The sequence below is a fragment of the Aptenodytes forsteri genome, unplaced genomic scaffold (assembly GCF_000699145.1).
Source record: "Aptenodytes forsteri isolate BGI_AS27 unplaced genomic scaffold, ASM69914v1 Scaffold34, whole genome shotgun sequence".
Taxonomy (NCBI): domain Eukaryota; kingdom Metazoa; phylum Chordata; class Aves; order Sphenisciformes; family Spheniscidae; genus Aptenodytes; species Aptenodytes forsteri.
The window spans coordinates 452,161-470,518 of NW_008795038.1; the positions used below are offsets into that span (position 1 = coordinate 452,161).

General features: G+C 44.5%; 1 protein-coding gene across 1 annotated transcript in view; it reads left to right on the plus strand.

Moving 5' to 3' along the window:
* The window catches only part of RNF213 (ring finger protein 213), a 58,445-nt gene that overhangs the window by 7,362 nt on the left and 32,725 nt on the right, over nt 1-18,358 (plus strand). Inside the window, exons 3-23 of the mRNA XM_009276826.2 lie at nt 686-867; nt 2,234-2,392; nt 2,667-2,860; nt 3,095-3,375; nt 4,558-4,826; nt 5,894-6,082; nt 6,593-6,791; nt 7,470-7,525; nt 7,804-7,957; nt 8,455-8,610; nt 9,265-9,363; nt 10,251-10,373; nt 10,784-10,964; nt 11,572-11,745; nt 12,031-12,189; nt 12,482-13,074; nt 13,378-13,543; nt 14,160-14,377; nt 14,941-15,081; nt 15,290-15,451; nt 15,901-17,041. Of these exons, the coding sequence (XP_009275101.1) occupies nt 686-867; nt 2,234-2,392; nt 2,667-2,860; nt 3,095-3,375; nt 4,558-4,826; nt 5,894-6,082; nt 6,593-6,791; nt 7,470-7,525; nt 7,804-7,957; nt 8,455-8,610; nt 9,265-9,363; nt 10,251-10,373; nt 10,784-10,964; nt 11,572-11,745; nt 12,031-12,189; nt 12,482-13,074; nt 13,378-13,543; nt 14,160-14,377; nt 14,941-15,081; nt 15,290-15,451; nt 15,901-17,041 (4,996 nt within the window). The remainder of the gene's footprint in view (nt 1-685; nt 868-2,233; nt 2,393-2,666; nt 2,861-3,094; nt 3,376-4,557; nt 4,827-5,893; nt 6,083-6,592; nt 6,792-7,469; nt 7,526-7,803; nt 7,958-8,454; nt 8,611-9,264; nt 9,364-10,250; nt 10,374-10,783; nt 10,965-11,571; nt 11,746-12,030; nt 12,190-12,481; nt 13,075-13,377; nt 13,544-14,159; nt 14,378-14,940; nt 15,082-15,289; nt 15,452-15,900; nt 17,042-18,358) is intronic.

Below are 18,358 nucleotides of genomic sequence, written 5' to 3' on the forward strand. Positions count from 1 at the left end.
GGGAGTGAGCGAGTGGCTGTGTGGTGCTCAGTTGCTGACTGAGGTTAAACCACGACAACACTCTAATGAGTATTTGGCTGAGTTGGGCAAAGTTTCCCTTTATAACTATGACTCGTTGGTGCTGTCAGTAAAGCTGAAGACCACGAGGCTGGGCATGTGGGGAGAAAGCAAGGGAACGCAATGAAGTGTTTCTTTTTCGAGTTTTGCTCTCGTGTGTGTCAGTTCTAGCACAGCTCTCACTGAGTGCTTGCTCAGTTACCCCTAGGAGCTGTGAACTTGTCTCTTCTCCAGCCAGCTCTTCCCGTGAGCTCTGTTGGATCTCCTCGGACGAGGAGATCTTCGTGCTTTGTGGGCATCTGTCCTCCACTCATGGACAGGCCTGTTAAGCTGTAAATTGCTCTTGGTTCTTTCATTTTCTTTATGCTCCATCCTCTGGGGACATGTGGCTTATTGACCTGACTTCTTGCCGATGTCTGTAGATGGGATTCCTCTTGCAATCCATGCGTTATTTTCCTTAACCAGTAGCTTCCCTCAGTGAGGGATTAGTATTTCCAGAAGTATGAAGCTAGCTGGTATGCTGTGATTTCTGGGTATTCCCAGGCGTCTGAAGAGACGTTGGATATTTCTGCAGATGTGCTTCCGGAGTCTCCTGTTTAATTGGGCGTTGTTTGTGTTCGTACCGCAGAATGAAGACACAAAGGAGAAAAAGGAGACCCCAGGTGAGAAAGTGCATGAAGTAACTGAGAAGGCAAGTCAGACCAAAGGACCTGAGGTTGCTAAAAAGGATGATGCTTCAGCTGTAACAGACAGTCGCAAGGACAAAAAGCAACAAAGGAACCAGAAACCCGTGGATAAGATTGTAGAAAGGTGAGAACTCCCCTGCTGCTCCCCAGCGTTCTTCAGTTACAGGATTTGGTGTGAGGAGGACTAGACTCCAGACTGAGGCAGGGGATTGAAGTACCAGGATTAGGTCTGTATGTATCTTGGATATGTGGAAATAGAATTGCCTTAAAACTGAGGTAAACTACTGCTCATGCAAAAGAGAGCCGATGTTTAATGGGGAGTTGCAGCACAGGTCATGTACTGGGTAATGCGGTACACTTGGTACTTGAATCTTTTTGTTTATCTGATGAATAAAAAAGAGACTGCCCTCTTATTTCTTACTCTTACAAGCAACATGTGCTTCACACATGTAAGTTTAATGTTGTGAAGAGCTGTTTTGATTAGTATAACTTGTTTTGCTTAATGTGTATGAGCTGGAAGAGGGATAAAGCTTAGCCATTTCAGGTGACTCTGGGTGAGGTATTTCTGTTGGCTTACCAATGCAGTTGTTACCGTAAGTCGGCAGATGATGAACTCTCTAAGACTCAATTTGGAGTTTTAGAAAGCAGGCATTCTTTATTGCGGCGCCGGGTGCAAGGTGGAATTTCCACAAATCAAGCACACCTAAGTCGAGTTCACCGTTACATTTATACACAGAAATTATAAGGTAGTTCACGCCCAGTTACAATGATTGGTTAGTGATTTACATATAATTACAATATCGGTTGTGTCATTCTGTTCTGTTACTACGCTTGCGCGGGGGAAGGGTCTTCACCTGGGCAAGGGTCTTCTTGACCTGTGGGTGTGTTTTTTAGTGTTATAATGAAGGCAGTTCACTTCAGGACACCTTAAAAGTAAGTTTTGTTGCCAAGTTGGCCAGCTAGATATCTACCTTGCCAGGTTGTCAAATAACTCATCCTATATACAATAGAACCTCGGGGCTCTGGTTATGGTCCAGAAAATAAGGACTAAGGCTAACATGGTCCAGAGAATAGGGACTTCAAGCAACACAGCCTCGGATAACAAGTAGCCCAGTAACCCATACATAATGTTAACTTAGAGGCTAACTTCTTAAATCAAGATGTTCTTATAGTTGCTTATTCGTTATTAAACACAAAATATAGAAAGATTCAATAAAAACTTATGATAATCTTCAACACAGTGACCCTGATGCACATGGCCAAAGCAGTTCATGTTGCCTTTAGGAACACATTTTTCCATTTTGCACTAGGCTTTACGCTAGGCCTGCTATGTAGCATCAGTTTGAGTGAACTGCTGACAGAGCATATGGGTCTTGCATCCAGTAAGCTAGTGGCTCAAATCTTATTTGTTGTTTATAATGATTTGTGCAATTAAAAAAACCCCTGAAAATTAGAATTCTTTCTATTTTCCTTCTAATTCTTTCTTGTAGTTGTGTGAACCAAAGTGATGGTGTTACAGTATATTTCCATGCAATATTGTCCAAAGACTTCAAACTAAACCCTGAGACCCACAAAGTGTTCATCCGGGCTGAAGGCATTTCTCCGTATGCAAACTGGAAGGACAACATTTGTGAGCTGAACTGCACCAAGTGAGTACCCTCTTGAGTCACACAGAGGCACAGGAGTGTTTTGGCTCTGGAGAACAGGACGCAATGTGGTACTTCACTTAATACGTAAGACTGTAGCTATATGTCCGTAGGTGGGCATTGCTACAAAGGGTTTTCATAGTGGAGGTAAGTATTCTAAAATTTTCATCATGAAAGAATAATCACCATTCCTATTAAAAATGGAGTGATGCGTGGAAAAGGAAGTATATACATCAGCTGACATGTCCTTTGCCCTCCTGTGTTTTGTGTTTCCTAGGCATCTAGGAGAACATGGATACCTCATTGAAGGCACTGTAACTCTTCAAAAAGAAAATATTGATAAATGCATTCCTTACAAATATTGGGTTACCTGTGGTGAAGGGCAGTATGAATTTATTTACAAGCATCCAGTATCAAATCACTATGTGAATCGCTGCTTATTGATAGAAGGCAACTTCCTCAACAATGGAGGTGAGCTTTTCTGACTGGATCGGCATATTGGGACGATCCATGTTTTTTTGGTGGGATGATCTCTAACTTCATATGGAGTAGCATTATTATTAGACAGCACTGTCTGAAGTTGGAAATTTAATGGCTCAGCGGGGTTATTTCTGTGGACAGCTGAAAGAGTGAAGGCGTGCGCAAATGTGTGTTGTTTCTCAAATGATTGTTTTCCTGTGTTCTCATCTGTGTTCCTTATTCTAGAATGGCATCAGTATGATGATATTGTGTGTGCAAAGCCTTCTGTAATGGGAAACATTTTCAAGCTATTTTCTGGCAATAAAACCAAAAAGGTGGTGGAAGGGAAGATAATAGCTGCAAATATTATGATAGAAAACATCTTCAGCATTCTTGGAACGTGGAGTCCCGACAACCTGAGAAACTTCCTCTCTCAGCTGAGACAGTTTTATGTCGTTACAATAAACCCATGGGTGTATGACGGCAGGAGAATGCTATGGACAGAGTTAAACTTTGGCACACAGCAGGTAATCTGTTTTCTTTTAACAGATACTAGAAAACAGACATTCGGTTACTAAACACAGAACTTGAATTTTGCTGTTGACCTTGTTGGGTTAATTTTTGCTTTTCCAGTCAAAAAGTTCAGGTGTGACAGAACCAGCGGGGATCCTGTCGGGGTGACTGCCACCGTCTGCCTCGGGAACTTCAGTCACACCTTTGCAATTAGGTGCTGTTCTGAATATCCCATGTTGGTCAGCAGCAGAGCTGTGACGTGGTGACTTCTTACTTGAGTGGGTTTTATGTCTGGATATTAATCTCCTAAGCCTTAGGCCCTTTAGTTTTGCTGCCAGTCACTCTGTCGCCAGCTTCTCTGCGTTTGTCTTGGACTCTAAGCCTGCCTTTTCTTTTTTTTTTTTTGGGACAAGCTCCTCTTGATCCAGTTCTAAGCAGTGATGTAGACAGGGCTTCTGGAGTCCTGAATCTCTAACCTGGCATAATTATCAAATATGGCAGAAATGTCACATCGTCTTTTTTGGGGGCCTTGGACCAGTGTCAGGGCTGCTCGTTTCTAACTCTCCGCAGCCTCCCTCCTCCTGGTGACGCGGGAGAGGCCACAAGATGGCATACCCGCCCAGCTCAGCAGAGCCCACGGGTGTTTCATGTCACTGCCAGTTTTCAGAAGGGCGATTTTGGTATCAACAAGCACCACAGTACTATGGACCCCCTGGACGTGGTTTCAGAGTAGCTTTTGGGGGCTGTGGGAAGGACAGAAAGCTCTCTCCTTTCGCTAACTCCCAACCAAGCCCGAGTCCGCTGGGAAGCTGGAGTCTGCTTGCGGCGTGCTACGGTGACATAAGGCAGTGTTGGGTGTCCAACTGCTCAGCTCACCGGTTCCCTTCCTGATATCTGCCCCAGTCCCTTGATGCTCCCCAGCTCTGCTGGGCATGGGTGCAGCAGTAGCTGAGTGGTGGGAGCTGGCAGCACAGAGGGGCACCAAACCCTCACAGGTACTGGGGTACCACGCCTGATGTTCTGGTGGCGGTCAGTACCGTGTGTGCTTAGATGCCGGTACCACTATGGTGCCCTGGGGTGTACAAGGCTATCAAGTGTCCTCGCTGGGACCGGCAGAAGAAAATGGCTTCAGAAGAAAAACACTTGTTGGGGAACTAATCCTGTGGTTGGTTTGTTTCTTCCCTTCTTTACCCTAGGTGAATGACTTGCTGCTGAAATATATGACTAAAATAGCTCTTCCTTTCCTTGCACCAGAAGATGCAAAAGCATCACAGGAGGACATAGTAATAAAAAGTAAACTAGCTCTGGGGCTCACCATCCTCACTGTAGTTGAAGAGCTCAAGCTGCCAGCATATAAAAGCTATCTGGCTGACCTGTGTAGCCTCTTGTGCTTGGATAAGGTGTCACAACAAGCCATACTGGATGAAATTAATGATATCAAAAAGGCTTTTGCAGCAGTTACTAGGTATGTATGTTACTAGAGCACTTACAAGGTAACTAACTGGGCTGGTTTTGCTGCAAGCGTAGCACCCTGTGATAAAGCAATGAGGGATTCGGCTCTCTAGTGTCAGAGAATCAGGAAAAAAAAACCCAAAACAGATTTGAAGGGATCTTTGGAGGTCTCCGTTCCAACCTCCTGCTCAAAGCAGAGCTAACGTCCAGGCAAGGTTGCAGTTGAGTTCTGAAAAACTCCAGGGATGAAGATTGCACAGCCTCTTTGGGGCTCTCTTACAGTCACATACCTTTCTTGATGTGAACAATGTTTTACTTTTGTCCAAACAGGATTTCCCTTATTGCAACTTGTCACTGTTGCCAGAGTAGTCGATTGAGTTAAAACTATTGGTTTTTCTTTATATATAAAAATTTTATTTGTTATCCTTTTCTGTCAAGCAGTTTCTAGCTTCTTACCTGTTTGCTATTCATACTTACAGACTCCAGTGATTGGGATCATCATGTGTTGCTTTAAATTTAAATGCCATATTTGGATTCTTCTTGTCTCCTCTAATGTGCATCATTACACGTTTTTTGTTGATTTTTTTCCTCAGAGTGCAGGCTTATTAGACTGTTATCTAACTGCTTATCTGGCACTCGCATTTCTAGTTCTTCACTTGCACAGCTGCAGCTATTAAATTTCCTTTTGGAGGCCTTTGTAGTACTTCAGCCCAACCAAGGAGGCTGAGAATTGTCCCTAGAATGCCTGGCTCTGTGCGTCTGTATCACCCGATCCCTGACTGAGCTGGGGGGGCTCACATGGAAACAGTGGATAAAGTATTGGCACTTCTTAGTGCTGTATTAGTAGGGTTTGTGCAGAGTGACTCAGGTAAGATTACAGCTTCGAGTCTTAAACTTTTAGTATATATACTCTTCAATGAAGATAAGATTGAGCTAAAATAAATATCAGAAGTTATTTGAAGGTACATAGCAAGATTGAGATGTAGCCTTTTTTTTTTTTCCCCACAAGGACATTCTTGATTCCTGTAAAAAGCTATTCTTTTACTACATGTGTTTGTTTTGGGGTTTTTTTTTTTTTAGTTTGAAGATTAATCTGACAAACTTGTGCCAGAGATGCATTGATGACCAAGTAGACCAGTGGGTGTGGATTCTTCCTCTTCTGCATTTCTTTGCTGCTCCTTTGCAGCATGACCACTTGCCAATGGAAGAAGATGTTTGGGCAGGGCTGGAAGGGCTTCCATTTGCTGAAACAAGGAAGAAGCAAGATACGTGAGTTTTCCAGAATTACTAGTTATATCCAGTGCCTTGACATTGTAGTTGTTGGTGGTCACCTCTTTTTTTCTAACTCTCTTGTTTTTAAAAAATAAGAAACGTAGCATGTCAATGGTGGATATTTGGGATATATGAACACAGGTCATATTGGTTGCTCAGAGACTAAGGTGTATAGCAACGCTGTGCAGTATATTACCTTTCAGACACAAATAACACTTAATTCTTCAAGCTGTGGAGCAGCTTGCGTGGTTGATGATGCCTGGTGTGAGTTAAAGCAGCTCATGATATGTGTTGTGCAGAATCTGAGCAAGACCTGGAGTTTTCCTTGAGTGCTTCTGCTCAGTAGTTTGACACTGCTGCTGCAGTGGGGTCTTGGGGTCTTCTACTGATCTTCAGCTGTAAATGAAAAAAACAGAGGAGTGAGAATAAGAGTCCTTTGTGGACTGAACAAGCTTTTAGCCTTCTGTACCTTAAAAACATGAAGATTTTGTTTTGTCTTCCATCCAGGGGGACCCTCCTGAAACTAATGAAAGAAAAGAGTTACTTGATGGAATTTGATAGGACTCTGGTCAAGTCCTGGATCTGTGTGCTGCCCCTGGACAGCCTGGCTGAATTTATAAAAGACTTCTCCGTTGGTTTGTTAGCTACTCTTCAAGGTGTTTCTTACAGATTAGAGAACGTTGACCTTTCGTGGAACAGTTCTAAGGTTTGTCTTCTGGCAGCTTTACCCAGCTAAGGGATAAAGGCTGAAACTGGGCTGTAGTGTGCCTTTTAGCAGAACTGACTGTCACTGAAGGGAATGTGGTTGGTAGCAAGTCAGAGCACAAAGAACTTAAAATTTAGCTAAAAGCAAAAATAGTTGCTCTGAAGTAGGAGATTCCTAAGAGGAGATGAGAGGGTGTATCTGTAGCAAAAACGTTGGCATTGATAAAAGAAGGGTCTGCTTATCTGGATTTGCCCTTAGTCACTGATGGCAAATATTTTAATCCTGAGATCCTCACATGGCTGCCTGAAACTATTTTTTGCACAGCTCTTGGGGGTTTGGGCAAGGTGCTGCTGGTTTGAGAGATTTTCCTGCCTGTCGTGAAAACACTTGTATTTGTATGAGGACAGCAGGAACTGGACATTGCAACTACTACTAATAAATTTTAAATCCCTAGATTGTAAGAAGTGCAGGTTTTGTTTGTAGAAATAATAGCCACCTATATGTTGACTCTGACAGCCAGCAAATAACCTTTGCAATGTTATAGCGTATTTATAAAAGCGCTGGAGAAGGCATGGAAGAAATACTGAATTCCCTCTTTCACAGCATCCCCTCAACTAATGAGAAACCAGTCTGTAAAATTCCTTCCATGGTTTAATATTTCAATCTTTCCATTCTTAGGTAGTAGAGAGTCTTCTAAAGACAGTGCTCTGTACTTTGGATGAGAAACAGGCCAGGTAACTGAAGCGCACTTTTGTGAGAGCGTAGTCCTTTTTATTTACACCATGCCTGTGGGGTGGGGTTATGCTTGTAGCTTGAATGTGTGCATTGAAATCTGTATGAATAAAAGAATCCTGTATTTCCATTCCTCTGTCAGATAGCAACATTTTTTTAAATCCATCTGAGGGAGGGATGGTTAGTTGCCACACTGTATTGAATTTGGTGGGTTTTTTCTTTTTTCTTTTTCTTCCTCTGAGCAGAAAAGGAATTATTCCTCTTTATTCTTGTCCTTCAGAGCTCTGGAAGCTAGCTCTTGGCAGTCCTGCTTGATCTGTTGCCTCAACCTGCATAAGAGGGTCTGCAAGCACGTGAAGCAGCAGCATTGGTTCGCGACTCCTGCTACTTCTGCCATGATGATTTCGAAGGTTGCCAAACTTCAGCCCACAGCAGTGAGTACCAAGGGAACCATTCATGGGTTGATATGAGCAAGATATCTAGAAGTATTACACAAATGGTATAACAGACTGGTTTTAGATCATATCCATTCTGAATTTGGAAAACTTAATACTCTAATTAACCAAGATTGTGGTACTTTCAGAAAGTTGTGAAATCATTTAATGATTTTGATTCTTCTTATTGAAAATAAGGTCCAATGCCTAGGTTGGCTGTCATGGGTTTTGCTTTATGTCTGTTTTTTTTCCCTTAAAAATATGTTGTCTTTACTTCCTGGAATAAGTGTTCTTAAGCACAAACTATTTGTAAGCATTGCATTTTCCCAGCCTCCCTCTATCCTTTATTCAAGTAGTGGTAGGTCTGTTGCTGGGCATGTTTGTGCTTTAGATGCATTTAGGCCATGTCTTTTAGAAATATTTATTTAAATCAGTTGTATGTTGCTCTCCTGCTTGAACTGTTCTTTTTTTTTTTTTTTCTTCTCCTGTGTGTGCAGCAGGTTCCAACAGATGCTGTGCAGGAAGTTTCAGTGGTAGAAGTATTCAGTGAAGCTCTGAGACACACTCGAACCTGGTTCAGAAATGCTTTAAACCAGAAGTTATTGAAGGAAAACCTGGAGCCTGTGACGTTCTCTTCTCGTTCGGAACTTTGGGTTTGTCAACTTCTTATAATATGAATAAAAAGGTGTTTTACCGTAGCTTAACCATATAGTCTTCAGCCTAATGGCTCTTTGCTGGGAACCGTATCTGCTGTGGCTGGGTAAGGAATGAGATGGGGACGGGCAGTATAGACTACAAGCTGAGAAGCTGCATTGTTTTAAACACTTATTGGGCTGAAAAGCAAAGGGCTATAATTGGTGCTCACCTTATTTCTCCTTTTTCTCGGCTGTTCCAAGTGGCATTGCTGGGATGAGGAGCTGCCCCTTGTTGGCGTTTAGCTGGAGCTGTTCTCTTGCTCACCCTGTGTCTCCTACTGGCTGTCCTTCAGGCCTTCCAGCAGGCAAAGCACAGAGCAGCTCCTTACGCTCCGACTCACTCTGCTCCCAGCCCTCCCTGCGACAGTTTCCAGCATCAAGGTGGAAGTGGTTCATCCAAATGTCTCCTTTAGCAACCGGGACATTTTGACACTTGGGCTTAAAAAGCTGCCTTTTGCAGCTCTGGGAGTGTTCTTTTTCTCCTGGATGGAAACATCTGAAAGGACTGCAGACTATCTGAGGAGTGTGGGGCCCCTCCTCAGCATAATTCTTTTAATTCCTTATTTGAATGTTAAATCTCCGCACTTAGTGGTTTGGGTTTTCTCACTGCAGGCCTGGAATAAATTTGTGAAGATCACTTTTCCAGATGAACAGTTCACTGAGAGGTGGAAGAAGACTTTACTTGCAGATCTGCAGACAAGAATTCAGGAGGTAGGGGGGACTACAGGCAGTCACTGCGTGGCGGTGGGCCAAGTTCAGAGCAGATAGACAGTCTTCTGTGCTTAGAGAGTAGCTTCTAGAGCCTGAATGGGCACGTGAAAACACTGTGGCTTTGTTCATAAAAATTGCCATTGCTGTTACAAACCATGTTCTGGAGGCTCAAAAATTGGACATGAAACTGTACCATGCTGTATTCTTGGTGTCAGACTCTAGTAGCCTGCTAGCCTGGCTGCAGTGCTGGTCTGTTTCTAAGCAGTGACTGATATCCTGATGCTTTAAAGGAAATTGCACATTTTGAGCAATTACCACCCCTATAGTTTTAAGAAACAGTGGGTGTAAAGTAAGCACGCAAGGACTTACAGAAGCAAAGTTGGCGCTTGTCTTTTTTCATTCGTTGTGCAGAAATTGTGTTGTCCAGGCTCCCAAATGCACACCCAAATGTGTAGGTCCCTTCTAAATTGAACTTGTGTATCTTCTCATCTCCTTTCTACATCAGTTGCAAAATTCTTTAAGCCGTTGATTTTCATGGTATAATCAGGAAACAAATATTTCCTGGTGGAAGCTTGGCTTGGAGAGATGCATATTAAGTAATCACACATTTTAGACAGATCAAGCATTATTTGTGTTTCATCTTTCTTCCAGGCCGTGATAAATGGGCTGGCTCTGCTAAGGAAACTTAAATTTTTCAACTTAGTTCCTTTAATTGTCTATACTTTCTTCCAGGCCGTGATAAATGGGCTGATGCTTGGCTCTGCTAAGGAAACTTAAATTTTTCAACTTAGTTCCTTTAATTGTCTTAATAGCAGCACTCCTTCATGCTCCAGAAGAAACACTTTGGAAACTTTAAGTTGATAAGAAATTTCCCTTTTGCCCTGTAGGAGCCTCCAGTTAACCAGATCTTAGTCTACTGCTGTCAGCACTGCCAATTTACAGATCTTGACCCTTCCATTGACTGGTGTTTCCGTAATTGTGCCATAGAGGCTGTAACTGCGGCTTGCCAGGTATTGTATTTTCCCTCAAGGTAGGAAAAGGAAAAGTCAAATTTCCTGTTGCATAGAAATCCTGTTGCATAGTATAGGGATGTGCATTGTGGTGGAAGGAGAGTTGCACATTCAGTCTCCTACTGCTTGAGTTGCTATGGATTGTTTAAGTTTGTTAAACCAACAAAAAAAAATACTGACAAGAAATCAGGAAATGAGGATCCATTTATAAAGGGTTCCTGAAAAATACTTGTAATGCTTTTGCCATCATGGCTTCTGGTGTCAGTCATGTCATACGGCTCTCTTTGGAATATGCCTCAGCACTGGAGGTGTGACTTCTTGACACCAGTGCCTGGTCCCGAGACAAATGGACGCAGTATAATGCAAAACACCGATGCATTCCTCCCCTCTGTCTTGTGTGCCTTGTGCAGACTCAGAGCAATCTCCTTGAGAAGATATCTTCCTGCAACATGGGCCAATTCAGCCAGCTCATATCAGCTATTATTGTGAAGTCTTGGCCGATCAAGAGCGGGCAGTCTGAGGGTGATTTTGATGAGATTTTGCACCACGTGCTTACGTGGCCTGACGCCAAACATATCTTCAGCTTTAATGGTATGTCTGTTAGTTATATTTATTCGAGTCTATGAAAAGCTGTTCTCTGCCTTGCCACTCCCACTTTGCAGAGCAGCAAACAAATATATAAAAATTGTCCTGCTCTTGTTTTAGTCCCTATCTCAAAGCTCAAGCTATTCCGCCTGCTTTTGGAGAGGAAAGGCTAAGGAGAGGGAGCTAGTATTCCTCTTGTGCTAATCCACTGCAGCCAGTTCAGGATTTGTACTGGACTGCTGAACCTGTAGATCAAGTGGATTTGTAGAACATGACTTCTTTCTCTGAGAAGTTCTAATAAGTTATTACTACACAAAAATGCAAAAGTGTTTATCATGTGAATGGATCAAAGTGGCTTGTGTTTCCTCCACAGGTTTTGGGTATGGGCTCTCCATGGGAAGGTTTCTGAATTGCTCTCCTGAGAGCCTGGCTGTTTCTGTTCAGAAAAACATGAGGGGTTGGAGGGTGGTGTGATGATTTGACAGGCTTTTGGGTAGGGATTCAAATGGGAAATGGAAGGACTCCGTATCATGGCACTGAATAGCTATTGATTCTGCCTAGTTTTTGTGAAGCAGGGCTGATCTAGGTTTTACATGCTTTGTTTCTGGAACAGGAACAAACACAAAGCTCCTGGACAAACTTACAGATGAAGCAAAGTGTCTAATGGCCACAGCAAACTCTGTGTTTACGAGCGTCACCAGTGACATCCAGAACGGGTGTATCCTTGTGAAACATCTGGAAGAGATTTTCCAGCATGAGAAACAGTTCATCTGTATCTGGGAGATAAGTAAGAACGCCATTCAAAGGTGGCATTGTTGGCTTACGGCTTCATTGTAGTAGTGATCGATGGCCTACTCTGTTAAGCTACTTCAGTGATTAGTAATGCTAATTAGGTGCTTCAGCAGTTAGCAGCGCTGCCCTTGTCTTTGTCCTTTATGTGGAGCTCCCAGCTCCAGTTTGTGTTGCCTGCATTTCACTGTGGTGGTTGTGACTCTGCAAATCCAAACCTGAGTTACGGGTGCAGGGGGTGGGAAGTACAAGTCTTTGTGACTACAGATGAATTTTCTTTCAGAGCACCAGCAGCTGTTACGTGAAGACAAAGAGCTACCCCAGAGAGAACTGAAAGAATTGCTGCAGAGGAGGCGAGAAGAAGTAACGCTTCTCAGAAAAGAGAAAAAAGCAATAGGAACCTTTCTGAGCATGTGTAGGAAGGTGCAGGCGTTTGTGAAAGGTAGTGTTTTGGGGGAGCAATTTGAAAGTGGCAGCTCCAGAAAACATAATTTTCTTTGAAAACGACTAGGCTTTGTAAACAGGTTTTATTCTAAACCACAGCAAGGATGAGGGGAGGGGTGGGGGAAGTAAACCTAGAGCATTTGAGGGATCAAATGAGTGCTTATGCATCAAATGATATTTGTAGGGGTCCACATGCCCAATAACATTTTGCGACTTGGCGGATTAAATGAAGCAAGCCGAACACAGGCTGGCCATCTGATCTATCTCTGACCTCTCTCTCTGTTTTACAGTGGATGTAGGTGAAGTGGAACGTCAACACTCGGAAGATCTTTGCTCAAAAAGACTAAATACAGTTGTGAATATGGGAGAGAGACCCATACAGATCTACTACAGCTTGAGCCCAAAGCTGAAAGAATTTGCCCAGAAAATGCACTCTTTTAAGGATAGTCTGATCTTCCAGCAGTTCTGGGAGGAAGCAGCGGAGAAGGCAGGAGAGGAGTATGAAAGTTCAGAAGAGGAGGAGGATGACAACATTGTTCCTGTATTGGACCTTGATAATGTTGTCAGCAGTCTAATCTCCCCTTGTTTTGTGAGCTATGAAAGGTTGTATGATGATCTCAGATCTGGAAGTCTCACACTTTCTGCAGTTGATACAATTTTTCAGGAATTCACAAATCGTCCTGAAGATATCAAAACTGAACTAAATACCATATGTAAGCTTAGACCTGGAGAAGTCAGAGATTGGGTTGATCAGCGAGTTCAGCAGATCCAGCAATATCATGAAATGCATTTAACTTTTGATGCTGCGAAGATCATTGCCAATGTCAAAGACAGTTTAAACCTCTCTGGTGACTTCAGTGTCCTGGAACACTTGTTGGACATAGTAAGTATCCACTTCTTCAGCTCTGTACTGTCAGGGTGTTGGCTAGAAAGCTTGGGTAAATCTGAACCTTCCTGCAAGTCTATCCCAGTCTGTCAAGAGCCATTCCTTGTCCCAAAATGCTTATCTGAGATAAAAATTAAGTGTTCAAGCAAAGTGCTTTTGTGTAATCTTTCTTAAAAGAGAGAAGGTGGTATTCCTCTGTTTGGGGTGTGGCTTTGCAGAGGGCTTTCCTTTCCCTGCTGGAGAACGGGTTGTATTTCCCATTTCCAGACTGAATGTTTGTTTGTGCCACTTGTTTCGTAGACAGAAAAGCTTGAATCATACAAGACACAAAAGCTGGACTCCATCAGCCCTGAGCTTATGCAGGCCAAGATACTGCTGCAGGGGATCACAGTGAACCGTCGTGGGTGCCTGAGGGAGCTGGCCCAGCAGAAGGAGTTTGTCTGCTGGGTCAGAGAAGCACTGAAAGGTGTGTGCTGCTCTCCCAGGAATTAGGCAGATAGTACTAGAAGGGATGCCATGTCCCTGACCCATCTGCTGTCTGCTTTATGCCTTCACAGCTTCTGGTATTGACAGTTACAAGCATCCCTTATGGGTTTCGGCGTGGAATGTGGTATGAAGCAGTCCCTTTAAACATGCCCATGCCACTGTAGTCTCGTGCAGCCCACAGTAGCTACCCTGCCTGATAGTTGGGCTCGGTCTGAAGGTTTGTAATAGCTGCCGCTATTCAGTTCAGGCTGGTTATTTAAGAGAACAGAGGCCATCCGTTTAACAGGATGGCAGCAGTCTGAGTTGTGTGTCTGCCAGCTCGGTTGTCTTACATGCGCAGAGACACACACCCTTTGCCTTGCTTCCATCCTGGCTGTGAATCTGCTGTTTGTGGCAATGCAGAGAAAATCCAGGGCCAAGGATGTCAGTAATGTGGATGAATCACCGAGTAAAGTTGCTGGCAGGATGGGTGGAGGCAAGTTGCACAGGAGATGCTGTTCAAAGGCATTCTTTCTGCATTTTCTGTAAAAGGTGGTGCTGTGGAATTGCATTAAAGCTGCCTCATTTGTTGTTCATTCATGTGTTTCTCATTTAAGATATAAATGAGCTGAAGGTATTTGTAGACTTGGCCTCCATCTCTGCTGGGGAGAATGACATGGACGTGGACCGTGTGGCGTGTTTCCATGACGCTGTGCATGGCTACTCTTCCCTGCTCTATGAGCTCAGGCAAGAGTCAGGGTTTGAGGACTTCATGTGCTGCTTGAAGAAGCTGTGGCGAGCCCTGGACAGTGATGAGAATCTTCCCAAGAAACTGGTGAGTTCTGCTGGAGCAGGTTCTCTCTGCATCCTCTTGTGTTTCTGCCTTCCAAGAGCGGCTGGAAGATTGACTGCACAGGGCAAATTGCACTTGTGTGGGGACATCACAGCAGCTCTTGTTACTGGAAGAAAAATGTCTTATGTTTCTGTGGTAGAAATTCACTGCAGCAACTGTAACTGGCATAGCATGGATTTCTCCAGAGCACTGCTGAGGCTTTCAAGTGTGACATGGTGTAGCTTTGCTCTTGCAAGAATTTGAATGATGATGCAGAAGAGGGAAGGCAGCTGGCTGGGAACTCTGTCTTATTCTTTGCAGCAGGGCATGTTTCTACAGCAAGAGGCACTGAAGCACTGTGGGCTCTGTTTGTTCAGCCTCCCATGGTGTTGGTAAAGAACAGCTGTGCAGAAAGATCAGGCTGTGACCAGTAGTCATTCCTTTCTTCCTTCCCCATCCTGAAACTCTTCTGCCAGCCCAAGCTGTTTGTCCTGGACACATGTAATCCTGGGAAGAAGTGCCAAGTCAGAGCAATTAGGGCAGTGCCATGTCTTCTCTTCCCACAGCGTGCTTCAGCTCAACACTTAGAGTGGTTGAAAACAGTGAAAGAGAGCCATGGGTCTGTGGAGCTGTCATCGCTGTCGCTGGCAGCTGCCATCAACAGCAGAGGAATATATGTTCTCAGAGCACCAGCTGATGGCCAAAAGGTGAGGCTGCTTGGCTTTCCCTCCCCTCCTGCAGATAACACTGCCGTCATGTTGGTGATGGTCAGAAATGTGCCGTAGCTTTTCTCTCGCTTTGCACAGTTCCTTTTTGGGGACTGCTGCTTCCTAAGTGCTCCCCTTGCTCGGCATAGCACTGCCTCAGGAGTGGAACCTCGGTGCACATCAGTGCTAATGATTTGTTGTCTGACAGGTTTCTTTGGAAAATGTCCTGCGCTTCACCCTCCCAGGGAGCTCTGGGGATGATGAAGCATCATGGAAATACTCTCTGGCAGAGCTCCGTGAACTGCAGAACAAACTCATGCTCATGTCGGTAAAAGGAGAGCAAGGCTTGGAGGTGGAGAAGTTCTCTGAGGTCAGATTTCAAACCCAATGGGTTACTGATATTGAGGCTGGGGTTGGATTTTGCCTTGAATATCAGCTTTTAAGACTGTGGTTTACAGCTGAGTTGCTGGGCATGAATAGTAGCAGGCAGATAGATGTTCCTACCTTTTTGTTCCCTGTTAAGGTGGAACTAAGCTGGAGACTGGACAGTGGACTGGCACCCTCATCCTCTGGCTCCACTGGGGATGGCTCCTGGCCGGGAGGGTTGCTGTGCTTTTGTAGTAAGCTGGGGATTCCTTACTGGCTTCCTGGGGATACTGCTGTTAAAAAGCCACAGAGAGTCTTTTGTTACTGTACAAGGCCTGACACACCTGGCTTGGGACCAAAGCCTTTATTTTGATTGAAAGTCTTTCCTGTGGTTTCATGACTGGGTCTTGTCTTGGTAAATCAGCTCAGTTTTTTTTCTCTCTCCTCACACAGATCTTTTCCAATGTCCAAAGACTTGCACAGGCCTTTATAGACCTTTATTCAGCTGGGAACATGCTCTTCCGCTCCTGGCTTGCTCATGTGTATTGTTCACCCAAAAGAGAATCATGTGTTCATATAGACTTCTCTTTGGGACCGATCCCAGTGCTAGAAGGGCGAGGAGATATGGCAGCTGTGCTCCCAGGCCTCTGCAAAACGATGGAGAGTTTTCTGGAGAGTTGGAAAAGCTTCATGTATGAAAAACGATTCCAGCATTTCTACCTGAACTACTACACTGCTGAGCAGCTGGTCTATTTGTGCACAGAACTGGGGCATGGGATGCCCAGCCAGGGTGCCCTGATGATGCTTTCGTTCCTAAAACAGAACTGCACCAAGCAGGATGTCCTTAGAGCCTCCAGGAGTGAGGTGCCTCCCAGCTCAAGGAAGGATATTTCTGACTTCCGAGTGATGCTGGGTGGGGAGAAGGACCTGACTGCACGGCTGGAGCGCATCTGGGACTGCTACATGCACAACATGGGCTCCTTCCTTCCGAACTGCCTGGATATTGATACGCTTGGTGGGTGGCTGAAGAACCTGGCCAGCTGCGGGAGAGAGCATGTCACGCGAGACTTTCCACACGATCTTCTGTATGTTGGTCAGCCCAACCTCATCACATGCCCTCGCTCTGAGGTGCTCATATCTGCTCTGGCTATTTACATGAACAGCCCCAAGCAGCCCCTTCCCACTTTTGACGAAGTTCTCCTGTGCACTTCTCAGACCACTGCTGAGCAAGTGGAGCTTTTCCTCAGGAGGTGCCTCATTCCCTGCAGTGGAGGAGAGAAAATTTACACTATGCTGTATGCAGATGAGCTGAGTTACGATGTCAGCTGCAGAGCAGAGGAGCTATTCCAGCATCTGCAGCACTACAACAGCACCTATCGCCTTGTCATTCTGTGCAACTGCGAGAGGGAGCACGGCTACATCCCTTCTGTCTTCAGCCAGTACAAAGTGCACATGATACCCCAGAGGCCACTAGCTGAAATTCAGGGATACCTTCAGCACCACTACAGCGTGGCTCAGCCTTCAAGCTCAGCTGCTTCTGTGTTCAAGGACAATATGTGTGTTGGGATTGTGTCCTCCAAAAGAGCTGGCGTGGGTAAGATGTCATGTGCAAAGCGGGGTCTGCTGAGTGTTAAAACCCGGAGTGGGGTTCACCTTGCCAGGTTTTCTGCCCAAGTCATAAGCATCTAGTCCAAAAGAATGATTCAGACTGTAGTCTATGGAGTGAGGTGAAAACTTGTAAGGACAGCTCATCTTGTCCTGAGACAGGCATCTCTACAGGTGATTCATCTTGCTAATCTGACACCTGTCTCTTTCTACTGACTTACATTATTAACATAAACCAAATAGCTAATGCTGGATAAGATGAATCTGACCTCCTGAGGTTCAAATATGCCTGCAGGAAAATATATGTGAGATTGGACAAGGGTTGTAAAGCCTGCCTGTTTTTCTTGCATAGGTGAATGATTGTGGGCTGTCTCTTAATGCAAAAAGCTAGAGGGGCATTAAGTAAAAGTACTTGGCAGGCTGAAGAGCAAACAGAAGGTGGTTCTTCAAACAGCGCTTAGTTAAATTGTGGAACCCAAAGCTTTACACAGGCTTAAAAAGTGATTAGATATAGTCATGAGAGAAACATCCGTCAAGGGCTACTGAACACAAAGATGCTATCTCTGACATCAGAGTTCCTGAGCTGCAAATCACTGAAAAAATACTGGGAAAGAGTTGCTGTGTCAGCTGTGTTCTTACCCTGTTCCTTAGCTGTTGTCCCCTGTTAGAGATTGGTAGTCCAGTAAGTGCTTCGGCTGTCCAGCTGTGCGTGTTTCTTGTGTAAACTTTGAGTCTGAAGTACTTCTACTGCTTGCATACAGGAGCAACATCAGACCTTGCTTTTTCCTTACAACAGCCGTTCTTGGGCTTTGATAGAGTACCACCCCAATGGAAAAGGTTGGGCTCAAAAGGGAAAGTGCTACATTATTTTCCAGGGATTAGTGAGAAAATCCAAAACAGTTTTGGTAACAAATGGCATCTTTTGTCAAACTTCAGAAACCCAGGGTAGCTCTTGGTTCTTATCTGCGAATGGCTGCTGCCTTAGCTTCAGTCTGGAAAGCTATATACACCCACCTTTTTTTGTTCTGTTACAAATGTTCCATACTGCTGAGGGTGAGTTTGGAGCTTCCAAAAGGTTGGAAGAGACAGCTTTACCCAGACAGCCGTAACTGGGAGTATTCGTGGAATGAACCTACCACAGCCAGCTCCTGCACTACATACAGCATAAAGGGTGTGATGGGATGTAGCCAGCGGACATGGAACGATCTTTCCATTCCCTGTATTAATCTGGGGAACAGCAGATGCAGACTACAGCCAACCGCAGACAACAAACCCAAGTCATTGGCATTGCCCGAACGCTGGCAAA